The 27,385-nt window shown below is 39.7% G+C and overlaps 2 protein-coding genes across 5 annotated transcripts in view; one reads left to right on the top strand and one right to left on the bottom strand.

Moving 5' to 3' along the window:
- Positions 1 to 8,282, top strand: part of extl3 (exostosin-like glycosyltransferase 3) — an 81,016-nt gene extending 72,734 nt beyond the window's left edge. Inside the window, exons 7-8 of the transcript XR_009817939.2 lie at positions 1,365 to 1,439; positions 7,492 to 8,282. The gene's annotated coding sequence lies outside the window, so the exon portion shown is untranslated. The remainder of the gene's footprint in view (positions 1 to 1,364; positions 1,440 to 7,491) is intronic.
- On the bottom strand, positions 68 to 24,815 carry LOC133623821 (synaptotagmin-14-like). 4 transcript variants are annotated; one of them, XM_061987231.2, is made up of 10 exons: positions 24,767 to 24,815; positions 19,842 to 19,988; positions 14,990 to 15,837; positions 14,743 to 14,850; positions 14,424 to 14,680; positions 11,192 to 11,629; positions 10,943 to 11,123; positions 10,722 to 10,778; positions 7,842 to 8,125; positions 68 to 1,706 (listed from the first exon to the last, which is right to left on the bottom strand). In XM_061987231.2, exons 3-10 carry the CDS (start codon positions 15,807 to 15,809, stop codon positions 1,611 to 1,613), a joined length of 2,241 nt encoding a protein of 746 aa, XP_061843215.2. In that variant the 5' UTR covers positions 15,810 to 15,837; positions 19,842 to 19,988; positions 24,767 to 24,815; the 3' UTR covers positions 68 to 1,610. The 4 variants fall into 4 exon arrangements, with proteins under 4 accessions (XP_061843215.2, XP_061843216.2, XP_061843217.2 ...); XM_061987232.2 differs by lacking the exons at positions 10,722 to 10,778; positions 19,842 to 19,988; positions 24,767 to 24,815 and having other exon boundaries at positions 14,990 to 16,588; XM_061987233.2 differs by lacking the exons at positions 68 to 1,706; positions 19,842 to 19,988; positions 24,767 to 24,815 and having other exon boundaries at positions 7,790 to 8,125; positions 14,990 to 16,588.
- Positions 24,816 to 27,385: the final 2,570 nt, after the last annotated feature.

Genomic DNA, 27,385 nt, shown 5'->3' with positions numbered 1-27,385 from the left:
TATTTTTTTAAACGATAAAATCAAATACTTTATTTCTTTCACCATTTTTACAGGTCACCGTTGTGTGACCGGGAGAAAAGCTTCAACTAAATGTTACTATTTTTTTTTTTTGTCAATGTGGCCTTAACACTCCTTTGTAATTAGTAGAAAAAGTGTCATTGTTACCAGCAGTCTCTTACGCAATCACAGCTGCCAAACACCGCAAGAAGACTTTTCTGCTCGTCTCCAGTCAAACTGTTAAGATAAAGGTTAGAAAATGGGAGTATTGTGGTTTTAGCACACTACTATTATTAGATGTGTTCACCTACTTGTACAGAACTCTCCCACCACAGACGTGAAAGTCACTTTACAGTGTCGCCATATTGGTTCCACTTTATTAGTTTTTTTCAACAATTGCTCTGAATGTTTAGTTTTTTGTTGTTGTTGTTTTTTTGCCAAAAGGTACGACGTTTGCTGCTTTACAGAGGAAATGCAGTTTGGTACGCCCGCAAGCTAGGTGATCCATTTCACTTGTTTACTATTTCAAAGTCTTTTATTTTTTTTATTTTTTTTGAAAGGAAACCCTTTTATCTGAGCACATCCCGTAGTTGCAAAAATACAGTAGATCAGGATGCTTTTTATGAAACAAGACACGCTCAAGTCAATTGTTCCTGTATATTTATTGACTTTTTTAATTGTTATAATTATTGACTGACTGACACATGCAATACAGTGGCAGGACAATGTAGTTGACTATCTCTGACGGCAAAGAGTTCCCACTCTGACACAGAATGCCAAGGAAAACGAGCTTGTGCCATCTGATGGAAGCCCACGGCAGCGTTTTGCTACAAGTCTGTAAAACATTTCATTTAACGACTTTGCCCCACAGCCCCTTCTGAGGCACTGAATGGTTCAGATGTTTTTTGTTTTTTTTGGAAGATTTTGTCCTCCAATTTTTTATTTTTTTTTTAACCCTGGAGGGGGTCTGTGGCACAGCTGGTTTTCCATGGCTCAGAGCGGGGAAATTTCCACGGAATGCAGCAGCGGTTCTGCAAAATAATAGTCAAACGTACGCGCTCCCATCCTCGAGTGTGTTTGTGTGTGTGTGTGGAGGAGGCTCGTTCCCAACCAGCAGAAGATGAGAAGCGGGTGAATGGAAATAAAAAAAACTGACCTTGTCTCAATCCAAATTTTTGTTCCTTTTTTTTTTTTCAATGCTATTGAACAATTCCGTTGTAATGAGTGTGTGAGTCATTCTGCAGGTAGATTCTTGGATGTAGAAGATCTCAACATGAAGACGACCAACAGGTCGGATTGACAAATTTCTTGCGCAATACTTATATATATTTTTTTTCTTTTTTTTTTTAACTTTGCATATCTTTCAGAGAGTACCGTGCTCGTGCATGAGTGCACACGGCCCAAGGCGGAATGGTGAAACAGACACAGTCAGCTTGCATCATGTGAGTTAAGCTTGACTTATCTGGTAAACCTCCTGACTGATAATAAACAATGACCCTTGCATAATGTGGTGCATGTAAACAAACTGTACGAGAAGCACAGCTTGTGAGTAAAGTTGCAGCATGTTCTAGGCCCCACGTCCCTTTTTTTTTTTTTTTTTTTTTTTAAAACAGTCAGTGCATTTTTGCTTGTGACTTTAAGAAATGTCTGCTATGCTGGTGGCAGCTGACCACGTAGAAGAAAATACCAGTGGAGGAGAAGTCCCAGCTCTTTGGTCCGAGGTACCAAGACAGAAATGTGTCCATATTATATATACATATATATGTAGATATATATATAAAGAGAGACTATATGCTACATAGAAGGTTATTTACATTGTAAACAGGTAGCCCGCAGGTTTCATGCTGTTGCTGCAGGAATACGATGACACAGTGAACACACCCCTGTTAAAATAGCAGGGTTTTTTTTTTCCCATGGTAAAAAAATGGGAACATGACAAATTATTGTGTAGACCAGGGATCCCCGCACTCTTTGACCCGAGGGCCGCATTGGGTTGAACAAATTTGGCGTGTGTGTGTATATATGTATGTATGTATGTGTACATGTACAGTATGTATGAAAGTGTACATGTACAGTATGTATGTATGTATGTACATATGTATGTGTGTACATATATGTGTACATATGTATGTGTGTACATGTATGTATATATATGCATGTATGTATATATATGCATGTATATATATATATATATATGTATGCGTGTATATATGTATGTGTGTATATATATATATATATATGTATATATATATATATATGTATATGTGTGTGTATGTATGTATATGTATATATATATATATATATATATATATGTGTGTGTGTATATATGTATGTGTGTTTATATGTATATACAGTGCCCTCCAAAAGTATTGGAACAGTGAGTCCAATTTGTTTATTTTTGTTGTAGACTGAAAACATTTGGGTTTGACTTCAAAAGATGAATATGGGACAAGAGATCAACATTTCAGCTTTCATTTCCAGGTATTTACATCTGGATCTGATACACAACTTAGAAGATAGCACCTTTTTTCAACCTACCCATTATTCATGAGAGCAAAAGTATTGGAACGTGTGACTGACAGGTGTGTTTTGTTGCCCAGGTGTCTCCAAATTACATTGATTATTCAAACAATAAATATCACTGAATGTCTGAGCTCAGTTTCAGATTGGGTAGGATAAGTTTTGCCTGTACAGACTGCATTTAGAGGTGGAACCAACATGAAAACCAGAGAGCTGTCTATGGGTGAAAAAGAAGCAATTGTGAATCTGAGAGAAGATGGACAATCAATCAGAGCCATTGCACAAACATTGGCCATGGCCAGTACCACCATTTGGAATGTCCTGAAGAAGAAAGAAACCACTGGTGTACTAAGCAACAGACGTGGAACAGGTAGACCAAGGAAAACATCAGCACTTGATGACAGAAACATTGTGATAGCTATAAAGAACAACTGTTGGTGACATCAGCAACGACCTCCAGAGCCAGAGGGCAGGAGTGAAGGTATCACAATCTAATGTTGGCAGAAGACTTCATGAACAGAAGTACAGAGGCTACACCAGAAGATGCAAACCACTCATTAGCAAGAAGAACAGGAAGGCCAGGCTGGAATTTGCCAAAAGGTACAGAGATGAGCCTCTTTTATGGGACTCATGAGACAAAGATGAACTTCTTTCAAAGTGATGGAAAGGCGAACGTTTGGAGAAAGAAAGGATCTGCTCATAATCCCAAACATACAAGCTCATCTGTGAAACATAATGTCATGGCTTGGGCTTGCATGGCTTCTTCTGGGACGTCATCTTCATTGATGATGTACACATGATGGCGGCAGCAGCAAAATAAACTCAGAAGTCTACAGAAACATTTTGTCTGCTAATTTAAAGAAAGATGCAACCAAACTGATTGGGAGATCCTTCATTATGCAGCAAGATAACGACCAAAACAACAAAGGAGTTGATCAGGGGCAAGAAGTGGAAGGTTTTAGACTGACCAAGTCAGTCTCCAGACTGACTTGCCCAAACCCAATAGAGCATGCATTTTACCTGCTGAAGAGGAGACTGAAGGGAATAACCCCCCAAAACAAACAACAACTGAAAGAGGCTGCAGTGAAAGCCTGGAAAAGCATCACAAAAGAAGAATTCAAAGGTTTGGTGATGTCAATGGCTCACAGGCTTGATGCACTTATTGAAAGCAAAGGATTTGCAACTAAATATTAAGTCTTATTCACTTTAATCTATTTTAAGTGTATATGTACCAATACTTTTGCTCACCTAAAAATTGTGTGTTCTATTACAAATAATGCTATCTTCTAAGTTGTGTATCAGATCCAGATGTAAATACCTGGAAATGAAAGCTGAAATGTTGATCTCTTGTCTCATATTCATCTTTTGATGTCAAACCCAAATGTTTTCAGTCTACAACAAAAATAAAGGAACTGGCCTCACCGTTCCAATACTTTTGGAGGGCACTGTATATATATATATATATATATATATATATATATATATATATGTGTCTCATTGCTGCCTTTCCCCTACACTGAACAAAAAAAAGTCATATGTCCACTGATGTTTAAAAACTTTACACTTGGTGTCTATTTAAGTTAAAGTTAAAGTACCAATGATTGTCACACACACACTCGGTGTGGTGAAATTTGTCCTCTGCATTTGACCCATCCCCTTGATGACCCCCTGGGAGGTGAGGGGAGCAGTGGGCAGCAGCGGTGCCGCGCCCGGGAATCATTTTTTGGTCATTTAACCCCCAATTCCAACCATTGATGCTGAGTGCCAAGCAGGGAGGTAATGGGTCCCATTTTTATAGTCTTTGGTATGACTCGGCCGGGGTTTGAACTCCCAACCTACCGATCTCAGGGCGGACACTCTAACCACAAGGCCACTGAGTCTATTTTACGTTTCCCCAATGATTTTGTCTTTTTTTTTTTTTTTGCCTCATGCACTAATTGACTGAAAAAGTGCACACTTGCCCCGCGATGGGAAAATGCATTCTTAGACAATATAAAGTTAAAGTTAAAGTACCAATGATTGTCACACACACATTAGGTGTGGCGAAATTATTCTCTGCATTTGACCCATCACCCTTGATCACCCCCTGGGAGGTGAGGGGAGCAGTGGGCAGCAGCGGTGGCTGCGCCCGGGAATCATTTTGGTGATTTAACCCCCAATTCCAACCCTTGATGCTGAGTGCCAAGCAGGGAGGTAATGGGTCCCATTTTTATAGTCTTTGGTATGACTCGGCCGGGATTTGAACTCCCAACCTACCGATCTCAGGACGGACACTCTAACCACTAGGCCACTGAGTAGGCAATATGATTTGCCTGAGCGGCAGAAAAATGATTGATGGATTGGCTAGAAAGGACAAATTAAAAAAAAATTAAAAATTTACAAAAATTTTTTTTTTACTCGGGACTACCTGCGGGTCGGATTTCGGACGCTGGCAGGCTGTATCTGGCCCGCCGGCCGTAGTTTGGGGGCCACTGGTGTAGACGCTGCATATAAAATGATATTTTTTCCTCGTTTCGAAAATACTCTGAAAAAAACTTGGTAGGTAGCTATGTTAATTTTAAAGATTACAACTGAAAACACTAAAAAAAAAAAATCTTTATTTTATTTCTTTAAACAAAATGGGTCAAAAAAGGCAGTTTTATATATGGTCAATACAATACGGCATTTTGCATAACATCTGTTTATTTTAGATTTGGTATGAGTCTTTTTAAATTCCTAATAAAGCGGTAAAACAATTGGAAAATCTAGTTTCTTAATGTTATCATACTCCTATACTGGTAAGTAAAATATAAACAAAACTAAACAATATATATAATGTATGGATTTCATTATATACTATTGAATATTATGCAGTTATATTACAACACAGATCTTCAATTGGGGGTCTATGGAAATTGTTGGTCGATTAGACAAAAAATATATTTTTTTATATTCTTGCAATTTTTCCACAATGTAAACGTCCTTAAATGACTTAATATGGATCCAACACACTGTAGTGTCGTTTACAAATGGCAGTGACATGGACACCCCACTTGATAGTATATATCTGTATTGATAGTATATATCTGTATCATGAAGTGGACCCCGACTTAAACAAGTTGAAAAACTTATTCGGGTGTTACCATTTAGTGGTCAATTGTACGGAATATGTACTTCGCTGTGCAATCTACTAATAAAAGTCTCAATCAATAAATCAATCAAATGTACCTTGCAGTTTAAAAATAAAAAAATGATTATAGAATTATATTATTCTACTCATGTTAGCATTTAAAATAATTAGCAATTGGTGCTTTAGTTGCCTGCTAACGGTTAGCACACCGGTTCTCAGCTAGCAATTTGCGCTCTGGTTTTTAGCTAGAGATTGGTGCATCAGTTGTCAGTTAGTGATTGGTGCGCTAATTTCCAGCTAGCGTTTAGCGATGAACGCTGCCAGCTAGCACTATTGTGCTCTAGTTGTAAGCTATTGACCAATGATAGTCACACACACCCACACACACTAGGTGTGGTGAAATGTGTCCTCTGCATTTGACCCATCCCCTTGTTCACCCCCTGGGAGGTGAGGGGAGCAGTGAGCAGCAGCGGTGGCCACGCCCGGGAATCATTTTGGTGATTTAACCCCCAATTCCAACCCTTGATGCTGAGTGCCAAGCAGGGAGGTAATGGGTCCCATTTTTATAGTCTTTGGTATGACTCGGCCGGGTTTGAACTCACAACCTACCGATCTCAGGGCGGACACTCTAACCACTAGGCCACTGAGTATATTAGCACACTGGTTGTCACCTAGCAATTGGGGCATCAGTTGCAAGCTAGCGATTAGCGCACCATTTATCTTCTTGAGATTAGCGGCATAGCTGACAACTTGCAATTAGCGCAACAGTTTTCAGCTAGCGATTGGCGCACCAGTTGTCAGTTTGTGACTGGTGTGTTTATTGTTAGCTAGCGGTTAGTGGTGCAAGTTGCCAGCTAGCACTTTGCACTCCAGTTGTCAGCTAGCGATTGGCACACCAGTTGTCAGTTAGCGATTGGTGCGCTAATTGCCAGCTAGTGTGTAGCGGTGAAAGATGCCAGCGAGCAATTTGCGCTCTAGTTTTTAGCGATTAGTGCGCTACTTGCCAGCTAGCAGTGCCAGCTAGTGTTTAGCAATGAAAGGTGCTTGCTAGCAATTTGCGCTCTAGTTGTCAGCTAGCGACTGGCACACCAGTTGTCAGTTAGCGATTGGTGCGCTAATTGCCAGCTAGTGAATAGTGGTGAAAGCTGCCAGCGAGCAATTTGCGCTCTAGTTTTTAGTTATCGGCGCTCTATTTGCCTGTTAGCGATTAGCGCACCAGTTGTCAGATAGCAATTGGCGCATCAGTTGCGAATTAGCGATTATTGCGTCAGTTGTCATCTGAAGATTAGCAGCGTAGCTGCCAACTAGCAATTAGAGCACCAGTGGTCAGCTTGCATTTAGCGCACAAGTTGTCACCTTGCGATTAGCACACCAGTTATCAGCTAGCAATTGCCGCACCACTTGTCAGCTGGCGATTGGTGCACTAATTGTTAGATAGTGGCTAGCGGTGCAAGTTGCCAGCTAGCGTTTAGCAGTGAAAGCGGTCAGTTAGCAAATTGCACTCTAGTTGTCAGCGATTAGCATGCTATTTTTCTGCTAGGGATTAGCACACAAGTTGTCCGCTAGCCTTTGGCGCGCTAACTGTCAGCTAGCAATTAGCACGCAAAGTGTCAGCTAGCGAATATTTCAATACCTTAGTATTGTACAATGAGGTACCTTTAGGACGTGTAATTTCAAATGTATATGAGATATATAAGTAGGGAAATGTGTTCTGTTGGTTACATTTGATAGCCTTTTGGGGTGTTTTTATATTTTTGGTTAAAAAATGTCATTTAAAGCCAATATGATGCTTGGTTGAAGTACTTTTCAACAGCATGGCACATTTGACATAAGGTCTCTCTCTCTCTCCCATGTATTTTCTATAGGATTTTGGTCTGGGCTCTGGCTGGTTCATTCCAGAATTGTATGTTCTGTCATGTTCAATTTCAGGAGATCTCTGAGGGTTTTGGACCGGCACTGACTGTTTAGAACTGTTCTACCTCGACTGAATCATTCCTGTCCCATCTGGCATGATGCTGCCATCACCATGTGGTGTTGTTGGTTTTTTTCACCCTGCTATTTTAACCTGGATGTTCACTTTCTGGTTCGTAAAAAAAATTGTTGCCTTCGGGAGAAGGATGCTTCCGCCTCCAAGGTCAGTGAGTGCACATCACATCCAAGTCTGGGATGCTTTTGGTCCCCGCTATGTGTCAGTAAGCGTGTGCCAGTGACACACCTGTTGCCCCTCGGACTCCTTCATCTCCGTCCAGTGGGCCAGCTGCTCCTCGCCGGTGCTGTTGAGTCCCAAGGAGACCCAGCCCACGCGCTCCCTGGGCCTCATGCTGCTGCGGCGGCAGAACACCGACAACACCAGCGACACCTCGGAGAGCTGGAAGAGCGCCACCTGGAAGACGAAGGTCTCCTTGTAGGTGGGGCAGGGCTGGCCTCTGCACACCGCCGTCTTGCACTTGGACATCTCCTTCCCCTTGGAGTCCAGCATGCTCAGCGTGACGTAAGTGTCTGCCAGGGGTGGTGTGGGGAGAGTGACACCAAGTGGTGGAATGTCAGTAATGCAGTAAACATCACGTCCTGTGGCAGAGTGCAATGTCTTATTCTATTCAAGTATTCTGAATATACTTCTAAATATTGGGGCTGATATCACTATATTTAATTATAATGTACATCATCATTATTATACATTAGGTAATTATAGTAAATATATCATTAAATATATTTATTCATATTATATTATGCGATACATATGGATTATTTATAATATACATGTGTTAATATCTTATTTAAATTACATGGATTAAGTATATAATTTATATTATCGATTATGTAATTATATACATATGCCATCCATCCATCTTCTTCCGCTTATCCGAGGTCGGGTCGCGGGGGCAGCAGCCTAAGCAGGGAAGCCCAGACTTCCCTCTCCCCAGCCACTTCGTCCAGCTCCTCCCGGGGGATCCCGAGGCGTTCCCAGGCCAGCCGGGAGACATAGTCTTCCCAACGTGTCCTGGGTCTTCCTCGTGGCCTCCTACCGGTCGGACGTGCCCTAAACACCTCCCTAGGGAGGCGCTCGGGTGGCATCCTGACTAGATGCCCGAACCACCTCATCTGGCTCCTTTCGATGTGGAGGAGCAGCGGCTTTACTTTGAGCTCTCCCCGGATGACAGAGCTTCTCACCCTATCTCTAAGGGAGAGCCCCGCCACCCGGCGGAGGAAACTCATTTCGGCCGCTTGTACCCGTGATCTTGTCCTTTCGGTCATAACCCAAAGCTCATGACCATAGGTGAGGATGGGAACATAGATCGACCGGTAAATTGAGAGCTTTGCCTTCCGGCTCAGCTCCTTCTTCACCACAACGGATCGATACAGCGTCCGCATTACTGAAGACGCCGCACCGATCCGCCTGTCGATCTCACGATCCACTCTTCCCTCACTCGTGAACAAGACTCCGAGGTACTTGAACTCCTCCACTTGGGGCAAGATCTCCTCCCCAACCCGGAGATGGCACTCCACCCTTTTCCGGGCGAGAACCATGGACTCGGACTTGGAGGTGCTGATTCTCATCCCAGTCGCTTCACACTCAGCTGCGAACCGATCCAGTGAGAGCTGAAGATCCTGGCTAGATGAAGCCATCAGGACCACATCATCTGCAAAAAGCAGAGACCTAATCCTGCAGCCACCAAACCGAATCCCCTCAACGCCTTGACTGCGCCTAGAAATTCTGTCCATAAAAATTATGAACAGAATCGGTGACAAAGGGCAGCCTTGGCGGAGTCCAACCCTCACCGGAAACGTGTCCGACTTACTGCCGGCAATGCGAACCAAGCTCTGACACTGATCATACATAATCCATATATACATATGGATTATGTAATTACAAAATACACATTTGTTTTGATGATATACATAACTGAAATGTTGGTTTGTGTTTAGGTATAAAATACATATTTCCTAAAATATAATGAATTATTTAAGTACTATATACATATTTACTAAAATTATATTATGGACTAATTAAATGTACATATTTAATATGTTGATTTAGACAATATAACTTGCATCCATAAACGTGGACGCATGTGAAAAAGTGCAATATATATATCTGTACAGTAATCTATTTATTTATATATATTTATTTATTTTATATATATTATTTATATATATTTATTTATTTATACATGCACCTTATTGCTTTTTTATCCTGCACTACCATGAGCTTATGTAACGAAATTTCGTTCTTATCTGTGCTGTAAAGTTCAAATTTGAATGACAATAAAAAGGAAGTCTAAGTCTAAGTCTATAATCTAGAAATATGGAAGGTATGATTTTTTCTAATTATACAAATGTATTAATAACATATGGAATATTATCAATATATGTATTACTATTATATTATGGATTACACTAGTACAATAAACACATTTATTATGCTTTATTTAATTATACGAATTTGTTAATGTCATAATTATTAGAATGGCGTATTTAATATTTAATTGATTAATGAATTATGATCTACATATTTTATTATGGATCATTTTAATATACATATTTATATATAATATATTGTGGGTCATTTAATTAAAATATGCATATTAATATACAGTATTATACATAGTTCACTTTATCATTATACAAATGTTTTTTTTAAATGCACATATATTATGGGTAATTCATAATAAATGAATTTGTTATGGCTTATTTAATACATTTATTTGCTATGAACAAACTTTCGTTAACTTGTTAAGATTTATTTTATTATAGTATGTTTATTAAGCAGCTGCTCCAGCGACCCCAAAAGGGACAAGCGGTAGAAAATGGATGGCTGGATGGATGTTTATTATTATGGATTATTTAATTATAAACGCATTTATTGATTATAATTATATTGTACACATTTATTATGTTGTTATGGATCACTATTATAATCTACATATTTAAAGGTTAGCACTTTACATATTCCTCAAATCTAAGAAAAATATATATACTAATTGTATAAAGACAAACCAAATTTTAATTGAATGCTATAAAAAAATAAATGTTTAGTCTGAGCAACATTTCTGCTCAAAAATGTTAAATCATTGACTTATGTATAGTTTCTTACCTCTCATGATATACAGTTGTCCCCCAACGAAATGTTTTACACAACAAAAAAGACCATCTGTGACACACACACACATACCACACAAAGTTGGAAAGAAAAAGGAAATGAATAGTGTAAAAAGTAGAATTGAGAGAGATATCGATGCAGCAGAAAAGCAGTTTCAGAGAATCAACAAAAAGACAGAATCCCAGAACGCGCGAGTAAAAATAAAATGTACTTACTGACAGGTTTATCGGACGAGGTGGTTTTAAAGTGGCTGCCCTGGATGACCTCGGCAGATAAACTTCCTGTGGCAGAGTTGTAAACGAGGCCCAGGAGGATCTCCGGCGAGGACGAGTCCTCTGTAGACCTGTAGGACACGGCTCCTGCACTGCGGGACACACTCACCACCGAGCCACAGCCCTGAAAGACAAACATACAGTAACTCTGTGATTTGTTCAGGTTATTAGTAGATATGAATCCTCTCTCACTGTAAGTTCAGAGCCAGGCTCCAGGGTGACTGGAAGAGCCATCTTCCCCTGCAGGTTGAGTTTAGTCAGGTGGAAGACCTTCTCGCCCAGGATCTTCTCCTTCTTCATGCGCCTGATGCTGTACAGGCGGAATCGTACGGCACAGTCGCCCAAGGCCTCTTGTTCCACTCTGGAGAACTTGAAGGTCTCCGTGAAGACGGGACACGGTCCCTTTTGGACGCCCGTCTTGGCCCGCTGCTTCTTGGTGGGCAGCAGGACCAGGTGGACCTGCCACGAGGTGTTGCCCGTCTGCTTGAGAGCGGGGATGTCCGTTGCCGCGGTGACCGTCACGGCCAACCACTGCTCGGAGGAGTCGTACTCGAAGGCGACGTCCAGCGTGCCGTACTTGGCCAGAGGCTCCGGCTCGTAGGCTGAGAGGAGCTGAGGGCCGCAACTGTCCTAAATGTTCACATTCAGACAGGAAAGTTCATTACTCATGCATACTTTTTCTCCACTACAGTGTTAGATTTGACTTGATAATAGTCATTATAACGCTTATATTCTATACCAGACCTGGGCTTTTCAATCTGGCCCGCCAGACATTCCCAAATAATTTTTTTTAGATCTTTAAGATCGAAACTGTAGCTGCCATTATGAAGTGCAGTGATGTTTTCAAATTACCGTAAGTCTTGAACTATACAAAGTATTTCATTGATTGATTGATTTATCTGCGCTTTTGCATGATACACTAGTTACTATGGTAATCTACGTCACAGCAGCTCAGACGAGGCACCAAGCAGTGTGGGTGGGGAGCGTTTCCACAGAGTGTTTCCAGAGCGGGCAGCCTGAAATGCGGGTATCAGGGACAGACGCGGAAGGAGATTTTTACAACAAAGTTCTAAAGCTTAGTGATGTATTAGATTGTAGGTGGGTTTATTTTTTACCCTTTGCGTTCATATTTCGCTGTGTTTGTTGCATTTTTGTTGCGTTTCGCTTGATTGTAAAATATGTTGATTGAGAGGGCGTGTGTGACGTTCATATGTTAATATTCAGTGTTTTATTGTTCATAGTTGATATCGTAAATCACATTCTTTATTTTCATGAACAGTCTGGGTGTCTCATTCAGTAAAAAAAATTTGAAATTCCATTCCGGCTTTTTAGGCGGTCTGTCGTAACGTTTTTAGCATTCAATCAGACATTATTGTGAGGTTTTTATTCATCGGCATCCTTCCGTCTCGGGAGACGATGGGGTAGATCCAAAAAGGGGGGTGGGTCTCACTGCGAGATGGCCCCTGGCACCCGTTTCTTTCGCCAACCGGATGGGCTTAGAACCGGTATCTGCTGGAGTGACCTCTCCAGTGGACCTCTCCAGTGGATCTACACGGCCTGGGCATGGAACTATGGAGGGCAAACTGTTGTCCAGGCAGCAAGCCCCCCCCTCTCCGCATGGCTAATGGATCCAAGGGAGCGACGAGTGTCGATACAACTTGGCACCAGCAACGCCGCAGGAGTTGCCGGAATGACGCTACAACGTCAAACCGCCTTTAGGACTCCGGCTCCTGATTTTCTGTCGGGGTTTACTCCCTTAGCCTTACCCTCGAGTGCGTTGACCGCAAGGCAGCGGTGGTTTTGAGATTGGAGATTTCCTTCTCCGAGATGGGCTGCCTTACCAGGTTTACGAGCCCCATCTGCCCGAATGCGGCAGGTAGCACGGGAGTACATCTTACCCGTGGCGGTATAAGCCCGACCTGAGTATAGGTTTTGTATTAGTGTTCCTAAAAATAGATATACCGGCCCCCAGACACATTTTTCTCTAAATTTAGCCCCCCCGAGTCAAAATAATTGCCCAGGCCTGCTCTATACAATACAACAACTGATCATATATTAGTAATATTTAAAATAGTGACTTTAATATTTACATCACAATTTAAATACATTTGAACTTTTTACTAAAGATTTATTTCATCCGTTTCTTTTTTATATCTCGGAACCTTTTATTTAAAAGGGGAACTGAACTTTTTTTTTTTTTTTTAGGATTTTACAGATAAAACCCGCTTGAAAATGAGTCACCGTTGTCGCCTTCAAAGCCCTCTAAAACAACTTCAAAACCCTGCATCAATATTTTGTATACACACTGCAAGTTTATATATAAAGTAGTAACGGACACGTTCATAATAATATGCAGTATGTTCAATATTTACCGTATTTAATAATTGTAATCACTTTATTTAATTTAATATTTCAATATTTAATCGTAATAAAACTATTTACTAATTATTTCACAATTCATTTATATTTGTACATTTCAGGACACAGCACGGTGGAAGAGGGGTTAGTGCGTCTGCCTCACAATACGAAGGTCCTGAGTAGTCCTGAGTTCAATCCCGGGCTCGGGATTTTTCTGTGTGGAGTTTGCATGTTCTCCCCGTGACTGCGTGGGTTCCCTCCGGGTACTCCGGCTTCCTTCCACCTCCAAAGACATGCACCTGGGGATAGGTTGATTGGCAACACTAAATTGGCCCTAGTGTGTGAATGTGAGTGTGAATGTTGTCTGTCTATCTGTGTTGGCCCTGCGATGAGGTGGCGACTTGTCCAGGGTGTAACCCGCCTTCCGCCCGATTGTAACTGAGATAGGCTCCAGCGCCCCCCGTGACCCCGAAGGTAATAAGCGGTAGGAAATTGATGTATGGATGGGCATTTCAGGACATTTTTTGATATTTAATCCCATTTTTATTTATTTAATAACATTTTCCTTTATTTAGCGGAATATTTTAAATATTTAACGACTTATTTATTTAATCAACATTTATTGTTATGATGCTTGCTATAGAAACCTGATGGAATGTGACTTGAATTTATTAAATCTGTCAGAGATTTGGATGTCCTCAACGAAATGCAATGTAAAAAAGTCATGGAAATAAATTAAATAATATAATGTTTCAATATATTTCTCAATTATTGGAATACGTAACCAATATTTCACATTTAAATGTCTTATATTAGTAATCAATTAATTTCATTTTGGTACCAAAAAATACACTTTTCTGATCATCTCCTTCAAAAGAGAGCATTGTTTTTGTTTTATACCAATATTTAATGACAGCAAGTCCACAAACACGTACCCTAATATTGATGATGCAGTACTGCTTTAATAGGCTCCAGCACCCCCCGCGACCCCGAAAGGGATGAGCGGTAGAAGATGGATGGAGTACTGCTTTAAAACTGTGCCTCCAGGAGCCCCCCCCCCACTCACCTCTGTGCCCACCACAGCAGTGCTGTCACTGGGTATGTCCTCCTCGCAGCCTTTGTTGAGGTAGCTCTCCGTGTCCTGGTCCACACTCATGGCCTCGCTGGAGCAGCGCTGAGGCGACGACCCCCTCCTAGCCTCTCGTGCCGAACGAGAGGACGAAACGCGTGCCACCCTTCCTCGGTCCCGGTCCCGGTCCCGGTACGGCGGCGGTTGTCCCTCCATGAGCGGTGGGGCTTTCTTTACCCTCTGTATGCTGCCGGCTGCCCAAAGTCGAGACAGAAGATGACGACATGGCGAGGTGAGCGACACTTTCTGAACTCACCGTGTTGGCTTGAGGCCTCGCTGCTGTGTCCTTCCTGCAGCACTACGGGGCTCGCGTTGGACTGGACTGCAGCGTCTCGGTCCTCCTCACTGTCTGTTAGCAGCACCTCTGGTAGGACAAAAAACATTCGCCTTGTTTCATTCATGCGAGACCCAAAGAGTGACAGCACACTTCATTATAAAAGAGGCAGAACTTCCAGTGCAGGAAAGAAGGTTGAAAGCATCCAAGCAGCACACCTTCTTCTAACCTTGTTTGCTTTTCTCCTTCTTCTTGCTCTTCTTGCTTTTCTCCTTCTTCTTCTTTTCCTTCTTCTTCTTTTTCTTCACTTGAGCTCCAGAGGCTTCGTCCACCTCCTCGTCATCACCGTCACCCTCCAGGCTACACTTCTCCTCCTCCTTCTCCTCCTGTTCGTCCTTCTCCTCCTTCTGTTGGGACATTCTGTCGTTCCCAAGCTGCGATGTTTCATTTTCAGGTTCCTCACAGTCGTCACGAGTCGTTTCTTCGCCGCGACTCTCCTCTTTTTCCTCTCCTTCCAACCCGCCGTCTTCTGCCCCCTCTTCATCCTGGAAATTGTTCTTCTGAATCATGGCGGCCGCCTGCAAACGCTTCTCTCTCCTCTCTTTCCTCCTCTGCTCTCGCTTCTCTTGCAGCTCCTTCTCCTCTTTCTTCTTCTTCTCCTCCTCCACTAACTCGGCTTCCGTCTTCTTCACCCGCCAGCACCCATCCCTCCATTCCCACTCCAGTTGACTGGCCGTGTTCTCCGCCTCCGCCGCATCGGCGCTTTGGTTGTTTTTGGCGCTGGAACTTGTTTCTGACTCCCTGCTCAAAGGCCACACGCTTTTCCCCTCCGGCGCTCCGGACGTCGGCGCCGCCTCCTGCTCGCCGTCTTCCTCCTCCTGCACCTTGTTGATGATGGTGTTGACCTGCTCGGTCAGCTGGTCGCTGACGGCGTACGTGACGTCGCTGACGGCGTTGGCCAGGTCGTCCACTCGGCTGCTCACCGAGTCCAAGATGGAGGAGATGTTGACGGACGGGAGGTTCTGCTGAAAGCTCTTGAAGAACGCCATCTTCCCACAGGTTAGCTCATCGCAGGCACTGGCACGGACATGTGGTCGTTAGCATCAAGCAACAGTGCCGCTGACGCCATCTCTCACATATAATGCAATATATTTCACACTATATATATGATAATGCCTCAACTTACAACCTTAAAGTACCAGTAAAGTAGAAAAACAAGTTGTCTCTATATTGAGAGTAGGGATGTCCGATAATGGCTTTTTGCCGATATCCGATATTCCGATATTGTCCAACTTTTTAATTACCGATACCGATATCAACCGATATATACAGTCGTGGAATTAACACATTATTATGCCTAATTTGGACAACCAGGTATGGTGAATATAAGGTACTTAAAAAAAATAATTATAAAATAAGATGAATAAATTAAAAACATTTTCTTGAATAAAAAAGAAAGTAAAACACTATAAAAACAGTTACACTGAAACTACTAATTAATGAAAATGAGTAAAATTAACTGTTAAAGGTTAGTACTATTAGTGGACCAGCAGCACGCACAATCATAAAATGTGTGCTTACGGACTGTATCCCTTGCAGACTGTATTGATATATATTGATGTATAATGTAGGAACCAGAATATTAATAACAGAAAGAAACAACCCTTTTGTGTGAATGAGTGTAAATGGGGGAGGAAGGTTTTTTGGGTTGGTGCACTAATTGTAAGTGTATCTTGTGTTTTTTATGTTGATTTAATAAAAAAATTTAAAAAAACGGCCGATAATATCGGACATCTCTAATTGAGAGCCATTATCATCCATCCATCTATTTTCTACCGCTTATTCCCTTCGGGGTCGCGGGGGGCGCTGGAGCCTATCTCAGCTACAATCGGGCGGAAGGCGGGGTGCACCCTGGACATGTCGCCACCTCATCGCAGGGCCAACACCGATAGACAACATTCACACTCACATTCACACACTAGGGCCAATTTAGACGATATGTCTAATATTTTTTTTATTTTTGACATTCATACTATACGTGCAATCCCCTCTTTTCTAATAGCCCTTTCTGCACTTCTGCCAGATTGCATCTCTTTTCGATACATACTAAATAGAGATGCAAAACAGCTGCCGCAGAACAGTTTTAATCTTGATAAATCATACTACGTGTGCTAAATAGACATATTTGCATTTTTTCCTCCCAGTATTGTGGCCGTTTTGATAATCAGCATATATTGTGCATATTCATGAAGACAGACATGCTAAATCAGGCCTGGGCAAATATTTTGACTCGAGGGGCCAAATTTAGAGAAAAAAAATGTATCTGGGTGCCGGTATATCTATTTTTAGGAACACTAATACAAAACCTGACAAAAATGTCTGATTGAAAGAAGAAAACATGACAGACCGCCTTAAACGGAATGGAATTTTAATTTTTTTTACTGAATAAGACACACAGAATGTACATGAAAATAAAGAATGCGAGATTTACAATATTAACTATGAACAATAAAACACTAAATATTGACAACGTATGAACGTCACCCATATGTATCTGATTTATAAAAAAAAAAGTTATACATTTTTTATTGACATCCAGCATCAGACATTCCTATCCATTGCATCATATCTGCATACATCTATTGTTTGCCCTAAATGTCAAAAATATTTTTCTTGTTTATATCCCAACGATGCCACCACTCTACCTCCCAAAAAAAGATAAAAACAGCAAGAAACCAAACCAAAGTAATACTAATATTAACAAATAAATCAATAAAAAAAAAAATAATAATAATAATAAAAAATAAAATAAAATAATGTATCGTAAATAATTAGCAAAGAAAACTATAGACATAAGTAATCTTTTTTTAAACAGTACAATCACTAATTCAAGAAAATAAAATCAGGCTTATAGGGCGTGACATAATTGACCCAGTTTTCCCAGTATGAAGTAAATTAATCCAATTTATAATGAATAAAAGCAGTTATCTTCTCCATTTTATAAATGTCCATTGTGATTTCCATCCATTGCTTCAAAGTTGGGCTTGGATCTGATTTATGACACCAAAAGACTTCCATAGTTTGCGAATAAATAGATATGACTCACTGACATTTCGGATGCCATTTTGAGAGTTAATCAGGAAGCCAGTCACGTGATCCGTGACATAGCGTTAGAAACCACAGATCCATTCCCCATACACAACAATGCTAATCAAACCGACTTTGTGAGAGGTAACAATGATTACTTTGAAGAAACTTATGACCTTATATTTTTGAGCCCGAACATAAAGAGGATGAACAATACGTTTTAGAAGCCAAGCGCTAAACTAGCATCCGCAGCATTGCTGGGTGCTAAACATACAAACTAACCATAATAAAAAAAAAAACTTACTGTACAAGTTCCACTCTCGTTGGGAAGCTGACCGACGGGACGCTCTCATAATTCCGTTTGGATGAAGATTCAATCGCAATCCTCACAAAGGGTTAAAAAAAAAAAGTTGCCGCAACTACTGTCCAGTCTGTCGGTCCTTGACCACATTTGTCTACTCCCAGGTGACAGATGCATTAATTATAATCTAGAATTTACTTTTATTAAGTTTAAGACGAAGCAGAAACCGCCACCGGGTTAGCGTGTGAGCAACAGCAGGGTAAGCTAGCATTAGCTCACTGCTATCAATGCACCGCTAAAATAGGCCGTCTGCGTTGGCGCTTATAATAATATCACTCATATTTGGTTAATTTTCAGGTCATGACATGTATTGTTGGCGGTTTCGGGATGTTTTTAGAGTGTATAACGGGTACAATAGAGCAGTGGTTCTCAACCTTTTCTCAGTGATGTACCCCCTCTGAACATTTTTTTAATTCAAGTACCCCCTAATCAGAGCAAAGCATTTTTGGTTGAAAAAAAGAGATAAAAAAGTAAAATACAGCACTATGTCATCCGTTTCTGATTTATTAAATTGTCTATTTGTGTTGGCCCTGCGATGAGGTGGCGACTTGTCCAGGGTGTACCCCGCCTTCCGCCCGATTGTAGCCGAGATAGGCTCCAGCGCCCCCCACGACCCCGAAGGGAAAAAGCGGTAGAAAATGGATGGATGGATGTAGAACAGTGCAAAATATTGCTCATTTGTAGTGGTCTTTCTTGAACTATTTGGAAAAAAAGATATAAAAATAACTAAAAACTTGTTGAAAAATAAACAAGTGATTCAATTATAAATAAAGATTTCTACACATAGAAGTAATCATCAACTTAAAGTGCCCTCTTTGGGGATTGTAATAGAGATCCACCTGGATTCATGAACTTAATTCTAAACATTTCTTCACAAAAAAAATCTTTAAAATCAATATTTATGGAACATGTCCACAAAAATTCTAGCTGTCAACACTGAATATTGCATTGTTGCATTTCTTTTCACAGTTCTTTTTGACAGACATTTTAGTGAGGGTCAAACCATCATGGCATGGGGGAAACTCTGGGTTTATGGTAATGAATGGAATAGCCTACTTGATCTGATGTTCAGTTTATGAACTTACATTCATATTTTGTTGAAGTATTATTCAATAAATATATTTACAAAGGTTTTTTGAATTGTTGCTATTTTTAGAATATTTAAAAAAAATCTCACGTACCCCTTGGCATACCTTCAAGTACCCCCAGGGGTACGCGTACCCCCATTTGAGAACCACTGCAATTGACTCAATTGTTAGCTATTTATTTCCGATTTCGAATATATGAAAGAAAAAAAAAGAAAAGCCAACCATATGTGTTCTTGACTTACATAAGGATTGTGAATGATAAACAGCACATCTCTTTCCAATGTTTGCGTATTTCGAGTGTGACTGGTCTGATAACATTGTCAGAGTGCAGAACCTTTACCGCAGTGACGTAGAATCTGCGGAAATTGCTGGAGATATTCGGAGCGGAATATTCCAAATGGTACTTATCCAATTGTATTTACTTTGCTTTACTTTGAATTGAATCGTGACGTGCCCAAAAATTCCCAACTCTATTAAATATCAAGGGGTGTTTTAGTCACACCGCCCCAAAGATGCCTTAAGTAGGTGTGTGTATGTGCGTGTACCTGTGTGGCTGTTGTGATAACCGCTGAGGTGTGGCAGCGTGTCGGGACTGTCCACAGACAGCTTGTTGCTGAGGTAAAGAAAAAACAGGGCCATCAATGCCATGAAGGCGGCGATGGAGGACAGGACTCCCAGGAGCTCAGGAGACACTGAGGACGTAGAGAGGCAGAGAGTTTGTAATAGTTAGCAATAATAATAACAACGATGAGAGTCGTCTGTACTCCACAGGGGCAGCAGCTCTGTATGTAGGCCAGCCGTGCTGCATGGAGTCATGGCCGTGCTATTTTTATGTGAGCCATCTGAATGAAATGGAGACCTAGTTAACTTCACCAGCCTGGCTCTCACACCAGTTTAGTCGGATGCGATACAAAGATCGTCATGTTTACCATGAAAATACCATGTTTTAAAGCTGGCGCACGGTCCCTAACCACTCGTTTGGAAGCTATAAAAAATGGGAACTGCAGAATGAAATGTAGCCAAAGCTAAAGTCCCAAGAAGAGATAAAGAAGCCTTTGCTGCTCCAGTCCAGCCTTACCGTCTGCTTTTCCAGGGGAAAAAAAGCCCCTTCTGGATGTCACACAAAGTTATCTTATTTTGAATTATTGCAGTTACCTTCCTGCATCCCGTTGTGTGGCGAGCGAAACGCCATATGGTATACGGCAATACTCTGTAAATGTGAACGATAGCTGAATAATTTAAAGCCCGGAGGGAACCCGACCCCTCACTCCATCCATGTAAGCTGGAAAATAGAGATGCAGCCACCCAACCTTGGTATCTATTTTATATTAATACAACACCCGCTATTGTTATTAATATTATTATATACAATTGCAACAATATACATGATCAAATGAAGAAAATAGTAAAGGAGAATAAAAAGATAATGTCATATTACAGAGATAATGAGCATATTTTATGAGACAAAATCATAAAGTTTTTAGAACAAATGAATCCTATACTTGCTGAGCGAATGTCAAAATTGTCATTTAGGTGCAAACATAACAGTCTGAGGCCAGCAAGCATAATACTGGGACTTTTGAGGATTTTTTTTAAATTAACACTTTCTTGTAACAAAGGAATTGCATTATGATAAAATTACAAGTTTTTTTGTTTTTAAATTGAGATTTATTTTCTCATAGATTATGATTTTATGCTCAATATCCATCCATCCATCCATCTTCTTCCGCTTATCCGAGGTCGGGTCGCGGGGGCAGCAGCCTAAGCAGGGAAACCCAGACCTACCTCTCCCCAGCCACTTAGTCCAGCTCTTCCCGGGGGATCCCGAGGCGTTCCCAGGCCAGCCGGGAGACATAGTCTTCCCAAGGTGTCCTGGGTCTTCCCCGTGGCTTCCTACCAGTCGGACGTGCCTTAAACACCTCCCTAGGTAGGCGTTCGGGTGGCATCCTGACCAGATGCCCGAACCACCTCATCTGGCTCCTCTCGATGTGGAGGAGCAGCGGCTTTACTTTGAGCTTCCCCCGGATGGCAGAGCTTCTCACCCTATCTCTAAGGGAGAGCCCCACCACCCGGCGGAAGAAGCTAATTTCGGCCGCTTGTACCCGTGATCTTGTCCTTTCGGTCATAACCCAAAGCTCATGACCATAGGTGAGGATGGGAACGGAGATCGACCGGTAAATTGAGAGCTTTGCCTTCCGGCTCAGCTCCTTCTTCACCACAACGGATCGATACAGCGTCCGCATTACTGAAGATGCCGCACCGATACGCCTGTCGATCTCACGATCCACTCTTCCCTCACTCGTGAACAACACTCAGAGGTACTTGAACTCCTCCACTTCATGCTCAATATATAAAATGTTTTTTCTCAAAATCCAATCATTTGATTTAAAATGTATATAAATATATTTTTTAAATCTTGTACAATTATGATTCGACATCTCGCAAATGACGACTTTATTCTAAACATATTTGGCCTTTTTTTCTTATATAAATGTGACTTTTTTCTCTAATTTTGATTTTACTATCATAAATTTATGATTTTAATTTTTAAGTGTCTGACTTGTTTTGTGTGTAAAATTATGACATAATTGCCATTTTATTTGCACTTTAATTCACGTAACATAACAGTCTGAGACCAGCAATCATACAACTGGGACTTTTTTTCCTCAAGGTTTTAGATTTAATTTAATTTTTGGAATATTTTTACAAATTAACACTTTCTTTCTTGTGCAAAAGAGTTGAATTTGGTATTATGATAAAATTAAAAGTTTTTTCTTCAATAAATTTAGATGGTTTTTTTTTCTAATATTACGATTTAATTTACAAAAAAAAAAATTCTCATAAAATTAAGGCTTTTTAGTGTAAAAATATTACCATTTTAAATGATGACTATTTAAATATTGGGGGACTTCAACTTTTTTCTCAAATTATTATTTTATCATAGGCTTCGGATTTATTTTCTCAAAAATGTCTTGACTGGTTTTCTCGTAAAATAAAGATTATTTTTTTCTTGGATAAATTTGACTTTTTCTCCAAAATGTATTTTATTTTCATAAATGTAGGGTTTTATTCTCAAAAATATTTGACTTGCTTATTCATTAAAACACATAATAATTCCAAATTCATTGCCATGTTATTTGGACTATAATTAAGAATGGACAACAGTCTGAGACTATCAATAATACAACTGGGGCTTTTTTACTAAAAAGGTTGTTGGGTTTTTTTTGTTTTTTTTTTAATTAACAAAGACTGGATCCTGAAATTCATATGATACAATTACAATTTTGTATTTTTTCCTAATTAAATTTAGATTTAGTTTTTTCTCTCAAACTATGATTTTATTCACGCAATATGACAACAGTCAATAAAATCAAGACTTAGGTGTAAAATATCATTTTAAATGGAGACTTTATTCTCCAAATATTTGTTTTTTTTTTCCTAATATAAATTTGCCTTTTAAAAAAGAAAATATGGTTTTTACTCTCATGAATGTCTGCCATGTTTTCTTGTAAAATTAAGAATTTTGTCCTGTATAAATTTAACTTTTTTTCCTCAAATTATAATATCATTAGTGTAAATTTAGGATTTTTATTTTCAATAATGTCTGACTTATTTTTAAATAAATTACAAAAAATCTCATATAAATGTCATTATTTTCTCCAAAACTATGGTTTTATTGTAAAATTTTGATTTGTATTCCCATAAATGTCCTACTTTTTCTCTCTCCCAAAATTAAGAATTTTTCTCATATAAATTTGACTTTTTTCTACACAATTATGATTTAATCAGCATAAATTTCGATTCTCATTGTCATAAACCTCTAACTTGTTTGTAAGAAAATATTATTGTGTGTGTGCAAAATTACGACTTCATTGCCATTTTATTTGGACTTAATTTTACGTATAGCATAGTTTCTGTTCAGTAATCTTGATTTTCGCGTACTCGTCTTTTTATTGTGAGACAAAACTGTAAGAAGAAATGAGTACACAAATAACACCAGTATGACGATAATTAAGTCCAAGTCCAAGTGTAGATTAACTACGATCAAAGTATTGGACAGGACGTCGAAAATGTGTAATAAAGTTGTACTTTATATAAGGAAAAAATGGCATACAAAACAGTACAAAACGATCCTTCTATCTTGTTATCTGTCATTCATTCATCACCCGTAGGCTCGTAATCCTCATTCTCAACAACCACAATGCACCTGCTCCCGGTCTTTTCTAACATCCGGTTCTGCCGCAATGCATTGTGGAACATGCAGTCTTTTAGTTAACCCTTTGTTCGGCTTTTGAGTAGAAAACAACTAAATTCAGTGTCAGTGTTTCTCAAATAATCAATATCAAATACATGTATAAATCAATCAATTCCCTTTTAACTCTTTTTAGCTGTAAATAATAATAGATCAATTTATCAGCAATAAATCAAACATGCAAATTAGGAATGATCATCACACATGAACTATATAACCCATAAGTTACAACACCAAGTCCATGGCTCTCGCCCGGAAAAGGGTGGAGTGCCATCTCCGGGTTGGGGAGGAGATCTTGCCCCAAGTAGAAGAGTTCAAGTACCTCGGAGTCTTGTTCACGAGTGAGGGAAGAGTGGATCGTGAGATCGACAGGCGGATCGGTGCGGCGTCTTCATTAATGCGGACGCTGTATCGATCCGTTGTGGTGAAGAAGGAGCTGAACCGGAAGGCAAAGCTCTCAATTTACCGGTCGATCTGCGTTCCCATCCCCACCTATGGTCATGAGCTTTGGGTTATGACCGAAAGGACAAGATCACGGGTACAAGCGGCCGAAATTAGCTTCCTCCGCCGGGTGGCGGGGCTCTCTCTTAGAGATAGGGTGAGAAGCTCTGCCATTCGGGAGGAGCTCAAAGTAAAGCCGCTGCTCCTCCACATCGAGAGGAGCCAGATGAGGTGGTTCGGGCATCTGGTCAGGATGCCACCCGAACGCCTCCCTAGGGAGGTGTTTCGGGCACGTCCGACCGGTAGGAGGCCACGGGGAAGACCCAGGACACGTTGGGAAGACTATCTCTCCCGGCTGGCCTGGGAACGCCTCGGGATCCCCCGGGAGGAGCTGGAAGAAGTGGCTGGGGAGAGGGAAGTCTGGGCTTCCCTGCTTAAGCTGCTGCCCCCGCGACCTGACCTCGGATAAGCGAAAGAAGATGGATGGATGAAGATAATTATCCTTAAAGGGAATTTTAAATATTTATCCCATTTTTGAGACTTTCACACCTTGCGTGTTTAAAAGGGAGATAGACAATCGACAAACATTGCTTACACAAAACAAAACCTGGACCTGAATAAATCATGAACGCTCGCCGCTACCTTTTGTTGAAGTGAGGCAAAACTCGATACATCATTCATAATTCAGCAACTTGTCAGGCCGACAAATTTACAATCCAAAGTGTGCATACAGTCTAGGAACATATAAGACACACCCCTAAGGCGTTTTGGCGTTACCTCGTCGTGCGCAGATGAGCTCGTGAACGCCACAGTTCCTCCCTCCCCCTAAAGAAGAATAAAGACATAATGTAGTGTATTAATATGCAGTACAAACATTTGTTCATTAGAGTTGGTATTAATGGCTCTTGAGGAGCTGTTCTTTTTATAGACCCATTCAAAATTAAATCAATTGATACTCTATTTGTGGGAAATATTTTCTAATACTGATCCCATTGATTTCATTTGGCTAGCATACCTTATCTCTATGCTTTGGCAATGACATCACTATTTAGTTTTTTTTATACACAAGCTACAGATAGCTTCTATTCAAAAATGTTTACTGTAAAATGTTCCACACTAACATTTTAACAATTGCAGAAAAAATATAGCCTGGAAATATGAAATGAATACAAAGTGCATTCGTCCCTCGCTACATCCCGCCTCAAATATTGCGGCTTCACTACATTGCAAATTTTTTTGTTTTATTTAAGAATTTTTTTAAAGCATAATTCTGCAATTTTTTTATCTTTTCAAGCATAAAAATTGATAAAATAACGAAAAATATTGATACCACAGTAGTATTGGCAGCTAGAGGAGACCAAACCAATCATAAATGTCTGACTTGTTTTCTCGGACTGTTAAGAATTTTTCTTGTATGAATTTAACTTTTTTCCCCAATATTTAGATTTATTTTTTTTAATCATAAATTTAGGAATTGTATTCTCATTAATGTCTGACTTAATTAATACTGATCACATTGATTTTATTTAGCTAACATTCCTTATGTGCTTTGTCAATGACATCACTATTTAGATACAGTATTTAGCTTCTATGCAAATCAACTTTACTGTAAAATGTTCCACACAAACATTTAAAAAATTACAGAAAAAATATAGCATGAAAATATGAAATGCATTCGTCCCTCGCTACATTCCACTTCAAATATTGAGGCTTCCACACATTGCAATTTTTTTTTTGTTTTATTTAAGAAGTTTTTTAAAGCATCATTTTGCAATTTCTTTATCTTTAAATAGGCATTTTCAAGCATAAAAATAGCTAAAATAACAACACATATCAAGACTACAGTAGTATTGTCAGATAGAGAAGACCAAACTCGTACAGTTGAGATGTTGTTTTGTATGAATTTACCTTTTTTTGCCAAAATGTAGATTTTTTTTTTTTTTTAACATAAATTCAGGAAATGTATTTGTATTAATGTATTACCGGTACCTGTTTTCTTGTAAAATTAATTTAAAAAAATGTTGTATAAATTTGACTTTTTTCTTCAAAATTAAGAATGTCTTTATTATAAATTAAGTGTTTTAATTGTCCATGACTTATATGTATTCTAATAAAAATATTTTGGTGCAATATTATGACTTCCCTCGCCTCATCGCGCATCTAATATTGCAGCTTCACCGCATCGCTGATTTTTTTTAAATTCTAATTATTTTTTGCTCCTAAATAATCATTTTGTAGCATAAATGTGGCTAAATAAATTAAAAATATCAATAATACAGTAGTATTGGCCACGAGAGAAGACCAAACCAATCAGAGCGCCCTGTTCAGTATCATGGCCACTGATTGGCTCAGCCTCAGGTAACATTACTGTTTTGGATTAAACAAATTCAAAGATGATTATAGATTGTTATTTTATGTCTAGGGGCCTCTTATAATGTTGAAAAATTTATTTAGAAAGTTGAAAACAGGTATTTTATGCTTTTGCTATAAAAAATAGTTAATAATGATTCCTACCTTGCGAAAATTCATTTATTGCGGTCATGTCCAGAACCAATTAATAGCGATAAACGAGGGGCTAATGTATTTGAAAAAATATATAAGTAAAAATTATGACACTATATGCAAAATTGCATCACCTCTATTTTAAAGTGAAAATATGAAATGTTTTGATGAGAATTATGTTTTTTTTTCTGACTTTTCAAAAGTGATTTCTGGCATTTATAATGAATGTAGAAAAATCATGCAGACACAATACCCCCCATTGTCTGTGGCAATAGCTACAACTGTATTGTACCACTGGGGGGTAGGAAGGGTTGTAGTCTGAGAACCTAAAAGGAAGGTGGCGGGTGTTAAAAAGTTTGTTTTGATTGGCAAAAGATGAATAAACTAACAGAGAGGCTGATTTGTGTTCTGTCACACAGCAGACAGAAGCTCTCCAGACCAATTCACTTGAAAGTGTCTGCTGGCTTTTCATCCTCGGGCCAAAAGCTTAGCAACGTCAAAAAGTGTTGCAGCAGCAAAATCCAGAGCACCGATTTACAACAGGAGAGGGAGGACATGTTATCCTGTAGTTTTGTAAGTTTGGCATTCCATGTCAACTCCAACACATAAACCCACTTTTGTGTAAATACAAATGTAAACTTTTTTCGACAGCAGTAATTCATACGGTTGTCAACATTTAAATGTTTTTTGTCTCGTGAGTGACAGTGCTATAAAACCACAAAATAATTGTTTGTATGTATCTGTCCACCAGATGGCACTACTTTTTCTCATTCAAATCATGCAGAAAAAAATCTCACCTCATTGTTTTCTGCAAAGATTCCTTGTAACTAAAATGACAAGTGTGCGTCTCTAATAATGTTTGGAATGGTGTTTATGTACACAATGTTTACTTTG

This window comes from Nerophis lumbriciformis, linkage group LG26 (assembly GCF_033978685.3).
Source record: "Nerophis lumbriciformis linkage group LG26, RoL_Nlum_v2.1, whole genome shotgun sequence".
NCBI classification, from domain to species: Eukaryota; Metazoa; Chordata; class Actinopteri; order Syngnathiformes; family Syngnathidae; genus Nerophis; species Nerophis lumbriciformis.
This window is presented reverse-complemented; position numbering and strand designations above follow the sequence as displayed.

Bases quoted from the DNA above. Each gene is read 5' to 3' on its own strand.
- LOC133623821 (XM_061987231.2), bottom strand. From the start codon at position 15,809: ATGGCGTTCTTCAAGAGCTTTCAGCAGAACCTCCCGTCCGTCAACATC. The intron at 14,681-14,742 runs GTGAGTTCAGAA...GACTTTGGGCAG, and splicing joins CGAGGCCTCAAGCCAACACG to CCGGCAGCATACAGAGGGTA. The intron at 11,630-14,423 runs GTGAGTGGGGGG...GTGAACATTTAG, and splicing joins CTGCTGTGGTGGGCACAGAG to GACAGTTGCGGCCCTCAGCT.